The sequence below is a fragment of the Tursiops truncatus genome, chromosome 2, assembly GCF_011762595.2.
Source record: "Tursiops truncatus isolate mTurTru1 chromosome 2, mTurTru1.mat.Y, whole genome shotgun sequence".
In the NCBI taxonomy this organism is placed as follows: Eukaryota; Metazoa; Chordata; class Mammalia; order Artiodactyla; family Delphinidae; genus Tursiops; species Tursiops truncatus.
Window position 1 is genome coordinate 140,428,790 of NC_047035.1, and position 17,081 is coordinate 140,445,870.

General features: G+C 43.9%; 1 protein-coding gene across 3 annotated transcripts in view; it reads left to right on the plus strand.

Annotated features, from left to right (window-relative positions):
• The window catches only part of PDE8A (phosphodiesterase 8A), a 134,775-nt gene that overhangs the window by 66,670 nt on the left and 51,024 nt on the right, over positions 1-17,081 (plus strand). For all 3 annotated transcript variants that reach the window (XM_033852193.2, XM_073801435.1, XM_019945911.3), the window contains exons 2-5: positions 577-633; positions 2,230-2,420; positions 10,899-10,955; positions 11,656-11,710. In XM_033852193.2, coding sequence (XP_033708084.1) covers positions 577-633; positions 2,230-2,420; positions 10,899-10,955; positions 11,656-11,710 — 360 coding nt within the window. The remainder of the gene's footprint in view (positions 1-576; positions 634-2,229; positions 2,421-10,898; positions 10,956-11,655; positions 11,711-17,081) is intronic.

The following is a 17,081-nucleotide window of genomic DNA, read 5'->3' on the forward strand; positions in this document are numbered from 1 at the left end:
GAGAGTACAGAGTCCTAACCGCTGGACCACCAGGGAAATTCCCAATAAGCATTTATTGATAAGCACCGTGCTTGTCTGTAAAATGAAAGTGTTAACCGTTTCTCAACAAGGAGTCTTTGAGGTCCCATGGTTCTGATAGCTGGATTTCTTTTTTGTGTGTGTGCCATTTTAGATGTAAGATTTCGTTGTCCATCAGGGGAAAGATGGGAGTAGACGTGGAAGAAACCAATGTTCGTTCAGTGTCTAATCTTTGGGGGCTCTTTATATTGTAATCTCACGTGATCTCTTTAACACATGAGGAGTTGAGGCCGAAGGTTGGGTAATTCACTTAGAGTCACACACAGCTAGGAAAAGAAAAGCCGGGATCAGACTCATTTTATGTGTCCTTCTCTGCTCTCCACCTTTCCTGGGGTTTATAAGGAGATAACTGAGATCCCTGTGTCTAATAAGTATTTACGTAATTTTTCTCTAGAGTAGAAATTTCATTTTCATCTGTGGCACTGATGAGAGAAAAATTTAAGCAAGCTTATCTTTTTTTTTTCTCTTTTCATTTTTAAGCAGATCTTTTTCTTGCAGGTAGCAGTAGCTGATATACAATTTGGCCCCATGAGATTTCATCCAGATCAGCTCCAGGTAATAATACACCATGCTGTAATTTTCACCTTGATTTTCTTTAAAGACGGGGAGGGAGAGGGTCTAAAGTTATACATTGAAAATAATCTTCTGTTTTAGATAAAATATTGGATCAATATTGAATTCCCTGAACTTGATAGCAGTACTACAGTTATATCAGGGAATGTACTCTTCTTAGAAATACACATTGAGGTATTTAGAGATGAAATGTCTGCAACCTACTTTAAAAGGTTCAGCAATAAAATAATATGTATAATTGTGTGTGTGTGTACGTGTGTAGTATGTATGTGGAGAGAGAGAAAGCAAAGGTGGCAAAATGTTAACAATTGATGAAACTAGAAGAAGGGTGTTCTAGCATTTATTGTCATTCATCACTTTTTGTAGGTTTGAAATTTTCCAATGTAGAGAGTAAAAGCATGGTCGTCTGTTACTGAATCAGCTTTAGCAGAGAGAAAATATCTATAAATTTTCTAATCCAAAATATTAAAATAACCAATTGAAATTTAGCTCCAGCGTTACTTGATGCTTCCTGTACACAAACGCATGCTCACTGTTACATTTTTTAAAATGTGAAAAGGACTGGCAGAAATGTGCTCTTGGGACTTCCCTAGTGGTCCAGTGATTAAGACTCCACGGTCCCAATGCAGGGGGCCTGGGTTTGATCCCTGGTCAAGGAACTAAGATCCCACATGCTGTGCAGCACAGAAGAAATGTGCTCTCTTAACTCTTTGCACTTGTGGTATTTGTGCACCTGGGTAAGCTTAGAGGGACTGAGTCTTCGGGAATGGGGTTTCTGTCAGCTTTGCAGTCTCTTTCCCTTAGGCTGTCCCACCTTGACTGTACAACGTACCACAGTTTCCCCCTGTTAGTCAGTCTGAGTGTGAAGGGATGGAGCAGTGCTCTCCTGCCCCAGGTTTGGCGTGGCGGCTTGGCCGCGCAGGGGAAAGGGCAGCAGACGCAGGCCTCGCCCATCCAGGCCAGGCGCGAGGACAGCCAGCTGTCTCTTGCACCTGGTGCTATTCTTGTGTCACTAAACGGGCAGTTTTTGAGTTGTAACGTTTTGGTCTACTTTAAGTCTCCTCTCTTATAATCAAAGTAATTTTTTTTTTTAACTTGGAGGAATTACATAAAGTCTTGAGTCAGAATACTTAAACGTATTATTTAAAGTATTAAGTATTCTGGGAGTTTGACTGAAATATTGGTGTTTGCCATCTAAGGACTTACCTAGTTAACTTACTGTTAACTAAAATAAATATTTGTGTTTTTTAATTGATTCAGTTTTAAGATAAAGTACTTAATCAAGTCTTTGTTGAGTTCTTCCAGTGGGCTTATTAGCAAAAGAAATAAGCATATGATCCATGCACTGACTTCCAGACTAAGAACAGATAGGATAGCACTCATTTCACGGAGCTGAGTGATAACGTCCCAGGGTTACATGTAGGAAAAGGATTTACTCAACAGATCGTTATGCTCACATCTGTGTACTTGCCTTGAAAACACTTGGGAGTTTTCTGTGGCTTGTTAAGAAATGACAATTCTAACGACACCTTTCTTTTTTTTTTTTTTTTTAAAAGTGTTCATGCTTTTTTGATTCAGGTACTTTTAGTGTTTCCCAAAGAAGATAAGCAGTGTAATGGATTCTGTAGGGCATGTGAAAAAGCAGGGTTTAAGTGTACAGTTATCAAGGAGGCTCAGACGGCCCTTGCCTGTTTCCTGGACAAACATCATGACATCATCATCATTGACCACAGAAATCCCCAACAGCTGGACGGGGAGGTGCTGTGCAGGTAAGCCTGAGACTCAGGCCTCATTTGTGACAGTAAACGCAGCCCCAGATACATTAGGTTAAATTCAGTGTCTTTTAAGTTGCCTTCCATGCAAATAAAATAAGCAAGACATTAGAATATTATTATTTCTGGGAGGGATCTCTGTCTCTTTTGTTTTGTTTTGCTTTGCTTAAAACAGTAAGAAAATCTGAATGTGAACCGTTAAGGGTTAAGATGAAATCCTGTATGTAATTAACCACAACTGTCACCTGCATAGTACTGCAACAAGAGTTATTATAGTTTTCTAGATGTTTTCAAAGTTATAAAAATTTTGAAAATTGTCTTCTAATGTTAGGTGTATGTGCCTTGTTTCTCATACTTGCAGAATATCAATATCATGAGAGAATTTGGGTAGCAGACATAAATCTAAGAAAAGTACTTTCTAAAGAAAGTCATTTGCTGCTGATGGAAGCAAGGCGAAAGTGAAATATCAATTTTATTTGAAAGAAAACTTTTATGTTGGGGAAGACAAATCATAATTTCAATATAATGTAAAATTTTATAATGTATTAATTTTAAGGACGTTTAAATGTTGACTTTTAGGAGATAGAAAAGGTTGAAAACCAAATATAACAGGAGTTAAAAACTGAGCTGACAGGAAAATGACATCCTCTCAGAAGGTTGTTTACAGGTACATGGTGATTTCCATGTACTTGAGAGTTCACCTTTCAGGTAGTCAGATGAGGTGGCTTTTACCCAGGTGCAATCCACCTCCAGTAAAGCTTCGCTCGGGCCTTGCTCTGTGTTGCCTGCCATGCTGCCTGTGTTCCTTTCCTGTTTCTGCCTGGTTGATGGCAGTTAGCCATTGTCACTGTAGCCCAGACTTGTTTGACGTGTTATCTGACAGCACACCCATGAGGGATGTGGAGATGTGGAGAGAGCTCTGACCCTGGGTCCTATGCTCGGCTCTTCCCTTGCCCAGCTGCCTTTGGGGATGCCTTCTCTGAGGATGTGTTTTCTCAGCTGTAAATTTGGAACACTTGGTTTCCACTATCCCTTCTCTCTCTAGCATTTGATGGATAGCACTCAGAGGAAGGGAAGAAAATATCTTAGTTACGTGGTGCTTTTAGTCTCGGTAGACTGCTGCTAGGCCGGAGAAATATCTAAGGAGAGCCAAAGAGCCCAAACAGAAAAGGTGAAGGGGGGTGAGGTGCTGAGGACAACTTGGCTTCCTTCACAGTCTTGTCCTGGCCACAGGTATGTGCTGGACAATGACATTCATACTCATAAAGATGGCTCTGCTAGACCGTCCTGTGTTATAAAAGAAAAACTAAGTTGTGGTAGTTATGGTCTACTTTTTTTTTTATTGTGGTAAGGTACACATAACATACAATTATGCTCCACTTTTTGAAGGAGGAGAAAGTACTGTTGTTACACATTTTGGGAATATTCTAAACAAATAGGGTAACTCATTCAGCAAATTTATAAATTTACAACTTAATACAGTTTTAAAACAGAGAAAGTGACCTGGGTTGCTTAACGTGCGGTTTTAGAGAAGCTTAGACTGTCATGAGTGCATGTCTTCTACCAAGTCCCCACCACCCTCCATCCAGCCTCTGATGGGGGTTAGGTTTCCCAAGGGAGAGTTCTGAGTTTCATAAGTTCTCCTCCATGTTGAGTCCAGCTCTGTCCATATTTGGCCCCAGATTTCCAACATTTGAGGACAGGAGTGGTCTTTTCTGGTTGGAGCACATCCTCACTGCTGTCAGCGGCTTCTCACAGAGTGTGGTTTCATATTCCAGCCCCATCAAGGAGGCCTCCTCCGAGTACCTTCTTCCAATCAAGATCTCTTGTAGGCGTGGCTCCCGAACCGAGAGGCTCACGGGTTTGGGTAGATGAGCGTAGAGTAAGCAGAGCCGTCACCCCCGTGTTAGCCAGAGAGCAGACCTCTACAAAGGCACCCCGGTCACGCTCCTTTCCTGACAGCTGTGTCACAGCCCTGGCCAAGAATCGGAAGTCTTTCTTGCTGGCTGTGTTCTGCCACGTCACTTTTGTCTTGTTGGCTGAGGATTTGGAGGACAAGGGGTGGGGGGAGTCCTTGTGCCATTTGTAGTGAGTTTTCTAGAGGCAGGAGTGGGCCCTGATTTACTTTCCTAGTCAGTTTCATCTCAGTTCTGGCCCTTACCTGGTTTATCTCCCTTAAGATCATCTGCCCACTGTGGACTGTTCCTTCAAGGAATCTTTCCAGGCCGTCCCTCCTGAACCTGCTCGCCCTCTCTCTCCACTTACACTGCTCACTAAGAGACCTTAGCCCTGGCAGAGCCCCGTCTGTCCCTTCTTCTTCCTTTTGGGATACCTGATCAACACCCCCTGTGAAGGGTTTTTCATCAGTTGCTGATGTGTCTAAATGATTAGCATTCAGCTGTATCTCTCTACTGGGGGCATGTGGAACTCCTTACACTCCTTATCAGATGCCTTCCTAGAGGTTAGATATTCTGTGTCTGCGATATTTTCAAACTCACCAGTTGAGAGAACACTACTTGGCAGGTCTTCTTGGTTCAGGACACTGTGCTTGTTACCAGAGCTACACAGGTGAATAAGACATGGTTCTTGCCTCTGAGGAACAAATGCTTTTGTTGGCGGGGGCAAGCGAGCGATTTCAGCACAGCTCATAGATGCCCACAGAGGAGGTATGCTGCGGGTGCCTGTGTCTAGGAGGGCTTCACAAGGGGGTGTTTGAGTTGAGTCCCAAAGGATAAGCAGGAGTTCTGAAAGGAAGGACGGTGGAGAAAACATTCTGGGTGGAGGAAGCAGCATGTGTAGGACCGGGCAGGGTGTCCAGGGCTCCTCTGCCTGGTGTCAGGTGGCTGCTGGATCCAGCAGGTACGGGCCCTGCCTCAGGGTGAGGCTGGAGCAGCAGACGAGCCTGATCTGGAGGGCCTTGTGTGCTGAGCCAAAGGCTTTGGAGTCTGCCCTGTAGGCAGTTGAGACCCTGGCGTAGTCTGCATATTCTACACAGGGGAGTGTCCGGAGTGCACTGCCAGAGCACTGTGGCTGCCGCCTGGAGAGTGGAGAAGGAGATGGAAGGAGCGGAGGCCTGTCAGCCAGCTGTGAGGCTGAGGTCAGGGCCTCCTCCCAACTTCCTGTAGAGACAAAAACTGACCACAGCAATGAACGAACCAAAGATAAGATGACAGATATGTCAGCAGTTGGGAGACAGAAAAGGACAGGGATTCTCACTGTATCTCTTGTGCTATGGGGACCAATAAAGAAGCCTGTTCCTGGAATGTCCTCTGCATACTTCAGCCTCTGAAGCTGAAATTCCAATGGCCCTGCAGGAAGGAAGTGGGAAGAGGCTTTGCTTTACTCCCACTGTGTCCTGCTGAGCCTGGGAAGCTGGAGTTGCACCGACCAGAGCCGAGCACCATCCCTTCTGTGATTTACTTTCTACATCCACTAGGAAACCCAAGACAGGGAGCAGAGGGAGATGGACAAAGACGTGGTTTTTCCTACCATGTTGTAAGAAGGGGCAGAGGCATAAGGAGCCTGGGAACATTCCTTCACATATTGCAGTTTCAAAACAGCAAACTACATCAGTTGTCAGGTTTAGCCAGAGAATGGCAGAGAGCAGGCCAGGAGTCCCCTCTGTGCAGCAGAGCCGTGCATGCCTGCTGGCAGCGCTCTCTGAGCACGAACTTGCACCTGTTGACCTGATCTGCAGGTCCAGACCTCAGAGGAGGACGGCTGCTAACCCCAAGGGGGGTGCAAGGGAGACTCCTCTGACCATCTCTGCCGCAGACAGTCTGCCTGGGTGGATGTTGCTCCCGTTCAAGGATAAAGAAGGGGACCAAAAAGCTGCGAAATTATGGAGGGGGTAAGAACAGCCTGAAGACAAAGAAAATTGTTTTCTATAAGAAACTGAAGAACCTTTTAGAAGACATATGCTTAGTGTACTCAGAAGAAATGAAGAGCTAGTCCTCTGTGCAACTGTAATGCACAGAGGGCTCTGTAATGAAAGGGAAGATTTTTATAAAGGGAGATGGAGGAAGTAAAGTACTGCGTAGAAACCCAACATACGTTAACAGAATTAAGTCTGTGTTGACGTGAAAGGATGCTCAACATCACTGATCATTAGAGAAATGCAAGTCAAAATTACAATGAGGTATCACCTCACACCAGTCAGAATGGCCATCATCAAAAAATCTACAAACAATAAATGCTGGAGAGGGTGTGGAGAAAAGGGAGCCCTCTTGCACTGCTGGTGGGAATGTAGATTGATACAGCCACTATGGAGAACAGTATGGAGATTCCTTAAAATACTAGAAATAGAACTACCATACGACCCAGCCATCCCACTACTGGGCATATACCCTGAGAGAACCATAATTCAAAAAGAGTCATGTGCCACAATGTTCACTGCAGCACTATTTACAGTCGCCAGGACATGGAAGCAACCTAAGTGTCCATCGACAGATGAATGGATAAAGAAGATGTGGCACGTATATACAATGGAATATTACTCAGCCATAAAAAGAAACGAAATTGAATTATCTGTAGTGAGGTGGATGGACCTAGAGTCTGTCATACAGAGTGAAGTAAGTCAGAGAAAAACAAATACCATATGCTAACACATATTTATGGAATCTAAAAAAAAAAAAAAGGTTCCAATGAACCTAGGGGCAGGACAGGAATAAAGACGCAGGTGTAGAGAATGGACTTGAGGACACGGGGAGGGGGAAGGGTAAGCTGGGACAAAGTGAGAGAGTGGCATGGACATATATACACTACCAAGTGTAAAATAGATAGCTAGTGGGAAGCAGCCGCATAGCACAGGGAGATCAGCTCGGTGCTTTGTGACCACCTAGAAGAGTGGGATAGGGAGGGTGGGAGGGAGACGCAAGAGGGAGGAGATATGGGGATATATGTATATGTATAGCTGATTCACTTTTTTATAAAGCAGAAACACAACATTGTAAAGAAATTATACTCCAATAAAGATGTTTTTTAAAAAAAGTCTGTGTTGAATGCAGAAGCAAGATTGAACTCAGAGTGCTGGGTGCTTTCATAACAATCTCTGGATTTACCTTGGTCTGAACATCCTTTTTACTATCGTAAATTCCATTCTTTTCAATGTGAAACTCATTCCACGTGGCAGAGGGAACAGTGGCATAGTACAAGTAATGGAGTTGTGGTTTTGTAAAATTTAAGTCGTTGAAGAGCTTTGCTATGTTCATACAGTAAGCCTCCAGCATGTGGCCTTTTTTCCAGTTTTGTATCAAGACCATCATCAGAATTACTTGTAGTTTCCTAGTGTATCTGGAGACTGGTAGTTGCCCCCCAATATCCATTTCTACTCTTTTCTTAATAGCAGAATATCTAGTGTTTAGGTGGGAATACGACCACCTAGAAAATATACTGCATTCCCTAGCTTTTCTTGCAGCTGGCCAATGGAAGTGTCATGTGCATCTTCTGCAAAGTGTCCATGAAGGGAATATGCATGTCCTTCTTCCTGCTGTCTGGAATGTGGATGTTATGGCTAGAGCTCAGCATCTGTCTTGGACCATGAGGGAGAAACCACGTACAGACAATAATAGAGGAACGTAAGACAGAAGGAGCCCGGTTCCTGATGCTGCAGAGTGCCATTGCAGCTTGGACTGCTCACCTCTGCACACCTTGCATGTGGGAGACAAGTCTTGTTTAAGCCACTTTCTCTGGAGTTTTCTGTTGTGCATAACCAAATCAAATGCAAATGTTTCACCAGGTAACATGGTTCTGAGAGCTTCCCAGTATGCTTGTGCAGCCTTTCAAAATCTCATGCTGTAGACTCATGGCCCATCTTTCTATTTTTACTCTTTTTTTAAGATTTTTTTTTGATGTGGACCGTTTTTATTTTTTTTTAAGTCTTTATTGAATTTGTTACAATATTGCTTCTGTTTTAGGTTTTGATTTTTTGCCCAGGAGGCATGTGGGATCTTAGCTCCCTGGCCAAGGGGTCGAACCCACACCCTCTGCATTGGAAGGCAAAGTCTTAGCCACCAGACCGCCAGGGAAGTCCCTCACGCCCCATCTTTTTTTCTGACTTCTTGAAATCTTCCTTCCGAATGTCCGGGTGTATATTTTGATGACGCCATGTCATTTCTTTCTTAGTTTTCATGAATTCTAAAGTAAAGGATGTTATTTTGCAACCCGGGTTCCTGACATTTCTATTTTCTAGCCAGTTCTTCCTTCTTATGGACCAGAGAAAGTTAAGAATACACCTCTGCCTTTTCATACCGTGTTAGACCTCCTTTGCAGGGACCTGCTTGTCTCCAGGAAACATGGTCTTTCCTTCTACTTTGTCCTAGCCCAGTGCCCCTCATCTCTGTATTCAAATCTACTTAACTGAGACCATCTACGTGGTTGCGTACTTGCTATTATACCACTCAGATCTCTGTTTTTCTTGTAAAAAGATGAGAGCTAGTTTGAAATGGCTGGCTGCATACTTAAATTGCCTTTTCTCCCTCTAAATCTTCATGATATGATAGGAGTATAAATGTAAGAACAACTACAGTGTCCTAAGAAGTCATGGAAATACCATTCGTGAGTCCATGTCTTCCATTCCCTGTCTAAGATTAGTGCTAGGATGAGTATTAGCCAACAGGTTTGAAAAGTGACCTGGCCTTGTCTGTTGTGTGAGGGTCTGCCATGCCAGTCACCCTCCCGAGCCGAAACAGCCCTTCCCATGGCTCCTTCTCCAGGAAGGTGAGCTTGGCTATTTTCTAGGCAGGGAGACCATGTTTGGACCAGGGCCTGGCACCTGGTCAGCAAGCCCTTCAGCGACCTGTCAAGAGGGCTCTTCTGGTAGAACCAGGTAGCCCGTGCCCTTTAGGTTGGCTCCCTCTGGAGATGGTAGGCAAATAGAAGCTGGAGGAGTACAGTGGACCCTAGGAGAAGCAGAAGTGTTGACACAGAGAGAGAGAGCGAGAGAGAGAGTGTTACGAGCTACGTGGTCCAGGAGAGAGACTGGCTGGTCCCTAGGGCTGCTTTTCCATCCCTGAGCAACTTCCCAACCCCAGAGCTAGTCTGCATCTGTCGTTGGACTTCAGCCTTTCTCATCCTGAGCTCCATGAGAAAACTAAGCCTCAGTGCCCTGAGGCAGGGATAGGCAAAGGGGAACACAGTCAGGCCCATTCGTTTATGTATTGTCTGTGGCTGCTTTCGTGCTACAATGGCAGAATTGAGTAGTTGTGACAGAGTCTGTATGGCCCAAAAAGCCTAAAATATTTATCATCTGGCCCTTTACAGAGAAACTTTGCCAAAACTGAGGCATCCATTGTATATGATGAATTGACTTTTCTCTTATGCATCTGGAATTGGTTATGTTATGAACCATCCTTGGGAGAATTGAGAGATAGTCACTCAAATCAGTTTCCGTGTTTAGTGATTCAGAAGTGACACAAGTGATTCTTGAACCAGCAGAACTGAAGTAAGGCAGTAAGTCTGGGCTACTCTCTGTCCCATCCCGGACACATTGTCCAGGGGCCAGCGCGCTTCTGACTTGGCTGGGGCAGTCTGGATCCAGTCCTCTCCATCTCCTCCGTCTGAAGTCACCCTCCGGTGTGAGTCCTCTTCCTTCCCGGCCAGGGGCCGAGTTCCTCCCTCTCTCCCTGTGGCCTGGCTCTTCTTCTCCGGATAGGCCAGCTTTCTTCCCCAGGGTAGGATGGGTCAAAGCCATTGCATATCTCCAGTGGAGCAACTTCTTTTCCTCCTGCTCCTCTCTGTCACATTTATCTCTGCCCTCTCTCATCTTTTGGCTGGATTTTCATTCCCTGTGACTTTCTGGGAAGCTGCTTCTCCGGAAGGTTAAATTCAGTCCCTGCGGGGAGACTCATACTCCGTGGGCCATTTAAGTGGAGCAGTGTCTTCTGCTTTTCTCAACCAGTCTTCCATTCTTAATTTTTCGTGTTAGGTGTTGATTCTCCTCTTTCTGATTGATAAGAATATCTTGCATTTCCAAGCTTTGAATATTTATTGTTACTGTTTTTGCCTGCATTCTACTTGGGAACCCTTCTTTGCACTGCTTAGAATACAGTGGAGAGCTGACCCTTGGGCTTCTTCACCCCCACTGGAATTGTCGCCATCAGCTAGTGGTAATATACATAAACTTGCATTTTCCTTTGGTAGGAAGAGATGAGTAACCCCTTTCATGTAAGCCCCAGGTAGGGAAAATTTTCCGCCTGAAACAGCTTAGGTTAACAAAGAGCAGAACAAGTAGAAGGCACATCATTTGCACTATCTTCACACTCCATAATTGTTAGGGTTACCATAGGCCACTGGTTAGGAGTTTGTCCTCCAAAGAGAGAAAGATCAAGTAGCTAAGAAGGTGACTCCAGCGTATGAAGGGATCTTTTGCTCTTCCTTCTCCCTCTCCCCCAACTTTAATTGGTCTACCAAAATCGTTTAGGTATATTTAGTTTTTAAAGAATTGCTTTAAATTTATTTTAAAACTTTTTTTTAAAGGTCTATCAGATCATCAGAACTCTCAGAAAACACAGTTATTGTTGGTGTAGTACGCAGGTAAGATACTTCCTTCTTTCCTTCTTTTTTGATGTTGAAATTCAGGTGTCAGTGTAATGTTTGCTTTTAACAGAGGCCCAAATAACAGCTTGTGGGCCGTGACAGGCCTCACCCTTTTTAGTTGGGCCTTTTTTTTCTTTACTCTTTCTTATTTTCTTTCACTTTGGCAGTTAAATTCATGGCTGGAGTTTGTACTCTCATACTAGGTTTTGTGATTTTGGACTGCCTTTCCCTTTAGAAATAGGCAAACCACGAGAGAATTCCATTCCTAAAGTATGAATGTTTTCCAGGCGTATTTCCTAGGGACTTCAAACTCCAGATATCTATGAAGATTTGAATTATACATAATTGGGGGAAATCTTATATTTCATTTTAAAATTGGAGGTAAGGAAAGAACAGAAGTGATTTAGTTTAAGTTAAAAGTTTTACGTATCAAATAGATATACAGTCACTCCTGTGTCCTGGCTGTTAGTGTAATCTCTGTATTTCAGGCATTAATACACACTGCCAAAAAGCCTAGTGTGAAACTAAAACAGAAAACTGTTTTCAACTTTATACGTTTGATTTGTATGTTAATCTAATTCATCTAAAAGGGCTCATTATGTGACAATTATAATATCATGTAAATTAATGAGTAGTTAAAGATGTGAGATGTAATTGATAAAAACTGTCCCTAACCATTTACTATATTCTTTTGAAGGGCGGTTAGAGAAGAGTCATCTGTAATGTCCCTCATTGAGGCTGGCTTTACAAGGGTAGGTACCCACTTTTTTGTTATACAAGTGTAATTCAGCATGAGAAGGTATTTTATCTCAGTTTAGAGCCCAGCAATAGTTTTGAATTAATTTGAAGAAAAAAAATTGTCCTTATGCTGTGTTACAGTTTGGTTTAACTTTATAATCTGGTAATCTCATAATCCACAACACTTTGCTTTCTTAGTCTCTCAAAACTATGCCTGCTAAAGTCATCTAAACATATTAAAATCTCCTTTAATGGCTTACTCATTAAAAATTATACCATAGGGTGTGTTGTTATAATGCTTACATGTATACATGCAACTTTAAAGCCAGTTTAAGGATTCTGGAAGTAAGACCTCCCCAACGTGGCTCCCTTTCTTTCCACCACTGGCTCCAGTCTGTTGGTTTCTCTTAAGCCAAAAAGCTTCTGAAGGCTTTGGTCAGCTGGTTGGCAATGAGCCTTGGGAATCATGATGGAGAGAGCTTATGTAAGGCTGATTGTTGGGCAGATTTGTAGCCCAAATTAATATTATCAGTGAGGTAGTCCAGAGACCTCAAGCCTTGAACTTAGTTTAAAGTGATTCTGGGGCTTCCCTGGTGGCACAGTGGTTAAGAATCCGCCTGCCAATGCAGGGGACATGGGTTTGAGCCCTGGTCCGGGAAGGTCCCACACGCTGCGGAGCAACTAAGCCCGTGCACCACAACTACTGAGCCTGCGTCTAGAGCCTGTGAGCCACAACTACTGAGCCCGTGCTCCACAACTAGTGAAGACTGCACGCCTAGAGCCTGTGCTCCGCAGCAAGAGAAGCCACCACAGTGAGAAATCTGTGCACCGCAATGAAGAGTAGCCCCGCTCGCTGCAACTAGAGAGAAACCCGTGCGCAGCAATGAAGACCCAACGCAGCTAAAAATAAAATAAAATAAATGAATGTATTAAAAAATAATAAATAAGGTGATTCTGGATGGTAGCACTCCCAGGTATTTGGAAGAAGCAAATTACAAATCCTCCCAGAGAAAGACACCTTCTTCTTTGGCCTCAGAGAATCTCTGCAAATAATCAGTCAAGGGCAGCAGGCAGCACTCAGCATTAACCAGTCCACCAGGAGACAAGGCATTGCAAGTGAGAACTAGCGGGGGGAGAAAGACAGCAGGAACAGACCCTCACAGTCACAAGGAATAAGAAAGTATAAAAAGTGACAGTACATTTTAGGTAGAACGTAATTGAATTTTGAGAAGTGTACATACAATAACTGAAAATTTGAAAACTTAGTAGGTCAGAAGAAGTTATCCAGCATGTAGCACAAAGTTAAAAAAAATAGAAAATAAGTTACAGAGGTTTAGAAATGTGGAGGGTAGAATGTACGGTTTAGCATATATATAACTGGAGTTCCAGAAGGACAGGAGAGAGAATGGGGCAGTGTATTTGAAGAGAATTCTCCAGCAATGATGGAAGACTTCAGTCCACAGATTCCAAAATTCCAAAGTAGAGTAAATAAAAAGAGAGGACACATCATAGTGAAAAAACAAAGAGAAGATCTTAAAATTAGCCAGAGAAAAAAGATTAACTTTCAAAAGAATAACAGACTAACAGCTAGCTTCTCAGCAGCAATAAACGGAAGATAGAAAACAGTGGAATAATATTTTCAGTGTGATAAAAGAAAATAACTGCCAACCTAGATTGTTATACCAAGCCTAAATACTTTCAAAAATGAAGGTGTAATAAAGACTTTCAGAAATATGAAAATTGAGGCAGTTTGTAAGTAGCAGATTCTCACAAGGAAATTCGTAAGGAGGTACTTCAAACAGAAGCAAGGTAAATCTCAAGTGGGAGGCCTGAAAGGCAAGAAGGAATGAGGAACAAGAAAATGTGAATGTGGGGTCATTATACACACAAATTTACTGTATAAAACAGTAATAATGTCTCATCTGATTAGAGATTACGGTGAGAAAAGGACTGTAACCTGAGAGTCACACACCCAGCTAAGTTATTGTTCGTGCCCTTTAGGGCAAAAGAGATATTCCTTTTGGGGGATATACATAAAATTCAGAGATGTATTTCCCCAGCAGCCCTGTCTGAGGAAAATAATTGAGTAAGGACTTCAACCATAGAACAAATGAACTGGAACAGAAACTCTAAGATGAGGGAGAGAGCAGTAGAGAGAAGTGATGGGAGGTGAGCCTGCCCTGCGCACATGCTCCCCTACTCCTCCCTCCTTCTCGAGCCCTCCTTCTTTCTGTGTCTGCGTGTGTACATACACAGGTACGGGTATGTGTGTGCAATGTAGAATATATATGTTTATATGTAATTATCATTACATAACATCCAATAATATCTCAGTATTTAAATTCTAGACTATCTGAACAAACCCTAGGTGTCTTCAAGGTTTGGGGGGAGGAAATAGAGGTAAAAGGATTCTCGTGACCTCACCTAGCAGACAGGGAATGGGGGTGGGCAGTGAAAGTATTCTGAAGTTTGCTTCTTTATGGGAAATGTGCTGGTGGGAGATACTTTGTTCTGGAGGTAATTGGTATTTTGTTTTCAAATAATAGTAAAGAAATCTATGTCTGCTTTTGAGATCGGTGAAAAGGAAAGCAACCATTAATAGAGAAGTTTAAGTAAACTTCCAGATTAACAAAACATGGAATTTGCGGGAATTCCCTGGCGGTCCAGTGGTTAGGACTCCACGCTTTCACTGCCGAGGGCCCGAGTTCAATCCCTGGTCAGGGAACCAAGATCCCGCAAGCTGCTCAGTGCGGCCAAAAAACAACAAAAAAAACCATATGGAATTTATAGCAACTTGATCAAATTGGCAGATCCAAGGAAGGGGAAACAACAGTGTGAAAGCAATCATAAACACTAAGATAAGAGTAAAATCGAGTGCATGGGAATGGGCTGAATTCTTCCATTAAAGGATAAGCCATTAGATTGGGTTACAAAAGTACAATTATATGATGTTTATAAGACAGTGATAAAAGGAGCTTAATAATAAAGAAACAAAGAGGTAGCAAATAAATGCAGACAAAAGGAACAATATTAACATCAGATAAGGTGGAACTTAAGACCTTGTTTTGTACACACATAATTTTATATAAAAATTTTAGATTATTATTATTACATAGTTTTTTGGTTCTCCCTTTTTGACACTCCCACAACATTCACACGTATCAGTGCCTGTTCCCATTCCCTGACCTCCAGTAATCCACGTGAGCTAGTATGAGAAAAACCACATCAGCCAGCGTGAAGGTGAGCGTTCCTTTAAGAATCCCAGGTTAGAAGTTGTGGATCACCTATTCCCAAGAATCGTTAGGTCATCCCTCCTTAAACTGCTTAGGGAAGCATTCACAAGAGGCAAAAAACTTTCCCAGATAACTTTGAAGATCTTTATATTATTACTCTTAAGCTGCAGAACTGGCTATCCTTTTTTTTTTTTTGCGGTACGCGGGCCTCTCACTGTTGTGGCCTCTCCCGTTGCGGAGCACAGGCTCCGGACGCACAGGCTCAGCGGCCATGGCTCACGGGCCCAGCCGCTCTGCGGCATGTGGGATCTTCCCGGCCCGGGACACGAACCTGTGTCCCCTGCATCGGCAGGCGGACCCTCAACCACTGCGCCACCAGGGAAGCCCAGAACTGGCTATTCTTAACAAAGACCTTCGATGCTTCCACTTTGCAGTGAAACTAGTGAAACTTGTGGGATAGATTATTCATCTTGCCTTGGGTTGTTTGCTTACCTACAGCCACCAGTAGTCATTAAGCTTTTTATTTGTACGAGGTCATAGATGCAGTGTTGGAAATTGTGTGTTTGAAATTCTGCACAAGGAAGTCCATCAGCACAGCTTCGTGGACTGGGAAGCGTGTCCTGGTAGAAAGTCTAGTTAGCCATGGACTTTGTATTTTCCTAGTATAATTGAGTTATCATGAAACTAATTTGAAAATTCAAAAGTAACCGACATACACACTTTGCCTGCCCCTCTCACCCGTACAACTTAATCAAGGTGTCCCCCCGAAGCGTTTGCTGGGAACCACGGTTAAGTGCATGTCTCTGCGAAAACACTCCCATGCAAAAAACACAAAGGGTTTAATTTAAAGTAGTCATTTTAGAGGTCTGTGACTTAGGAAGTATGGAGATAGCAGCAGCCTCACCACTTTATAAGTGACGAATCCAAGTCAGTGACCAGTCCTCAGAGACTACACGTGCTAACTCTTCTCATGCAGAGTCCTGTACCCTCAGGTAACAAAAGGATAGTGAGGTGACAGAGGGCACGGAGACAGAGCAGAGCATCCAGACCTGGAGGGAAGATGATTCTCCAGAGTCTCATGGCTGGGAGGCAGTGGGGCCCATGCTTGAGCCCAGCCCTGGACCTGAAAGCCATCACCACAGTGAGAACTCTGGGATTCAGGGGGAAGTCAGCTATTCTGTGGATTGGCCGTAGTTCAGGAGTTCAGGATGGATGGATGGAGACGTACTTGCCTCCTCAGTTGGACTTGGCAGCTGATCTTTTTCTGACTAAAATCTCGAAGGTTAGGGTTTGGTATCTCTCAACTCTGGTTGTACGTTAGAACCCCCTGAAAGGCTTCCCCGGAGACCCTGTTTCAGTTGGTGTGGGGAGGAGCCTGCACGTTGGTATTATTTTTTAAGATTGCAGGGAATTCTAATATGCAGCCAAGGGTTGAGAACCACTGGGTGGGGCCCAGCAAGGTGGGTGTGGTATGCTCTGGAGAAAGCAAGGCCCAGTTGTCTCAGGAGTCTGCAGGGCTTGTGGCCCCGGCCCCTCTTGTGGGATGGGTTGGGGAGGGGAGACCAGCTGCTGTTCAAGCAGAGGGAGCAGCAGCCTGATGCCTGAAGATCCCTGGACCTGCTGCCCTTCTCCTCCCTCCATGCCCTGTGGAATCCTTGGGACATGAATGGAAGGTGGAGAAGGGCAGGAAAGACAGGATATTTAGATACACAGAACAAAGCAGAGGTAGTGAGGGGGAGGGGCAGATAGCAGGAGCAAGATGCTGTACCTTTAGTCACATGTGCTTGTTTTTTAGCCATGATGTCCACCTTTGGGGTAAAAAAGTTTGGATATGTACATTCACACCCAGTGAAAACTCTGGTTGCGTGCATGGGAGGCCATGACACATAATACACATGGCTCCGTGTCCCAAGATGTCGCCTGCAGAGCAGGTGAAGCCAGGCAAGTGCGTGGACAGCTGGAGACACCTGTCCCCCACCCCTTGTCTCCTGGAGTGGCACAAGCACTATACCCGGAAATCTCTCCTCCCTATTCCTGCCTGGTCCGCAGTGGGCGCCTCTGTAGGTGGGCAGTGTTCCTGGATGTGCCTGAGGGGTCATGGCTGACTGAGGAGGGAGCGGCAGGGCCAGCACTCTCCTCCCCTCTCAGCAGC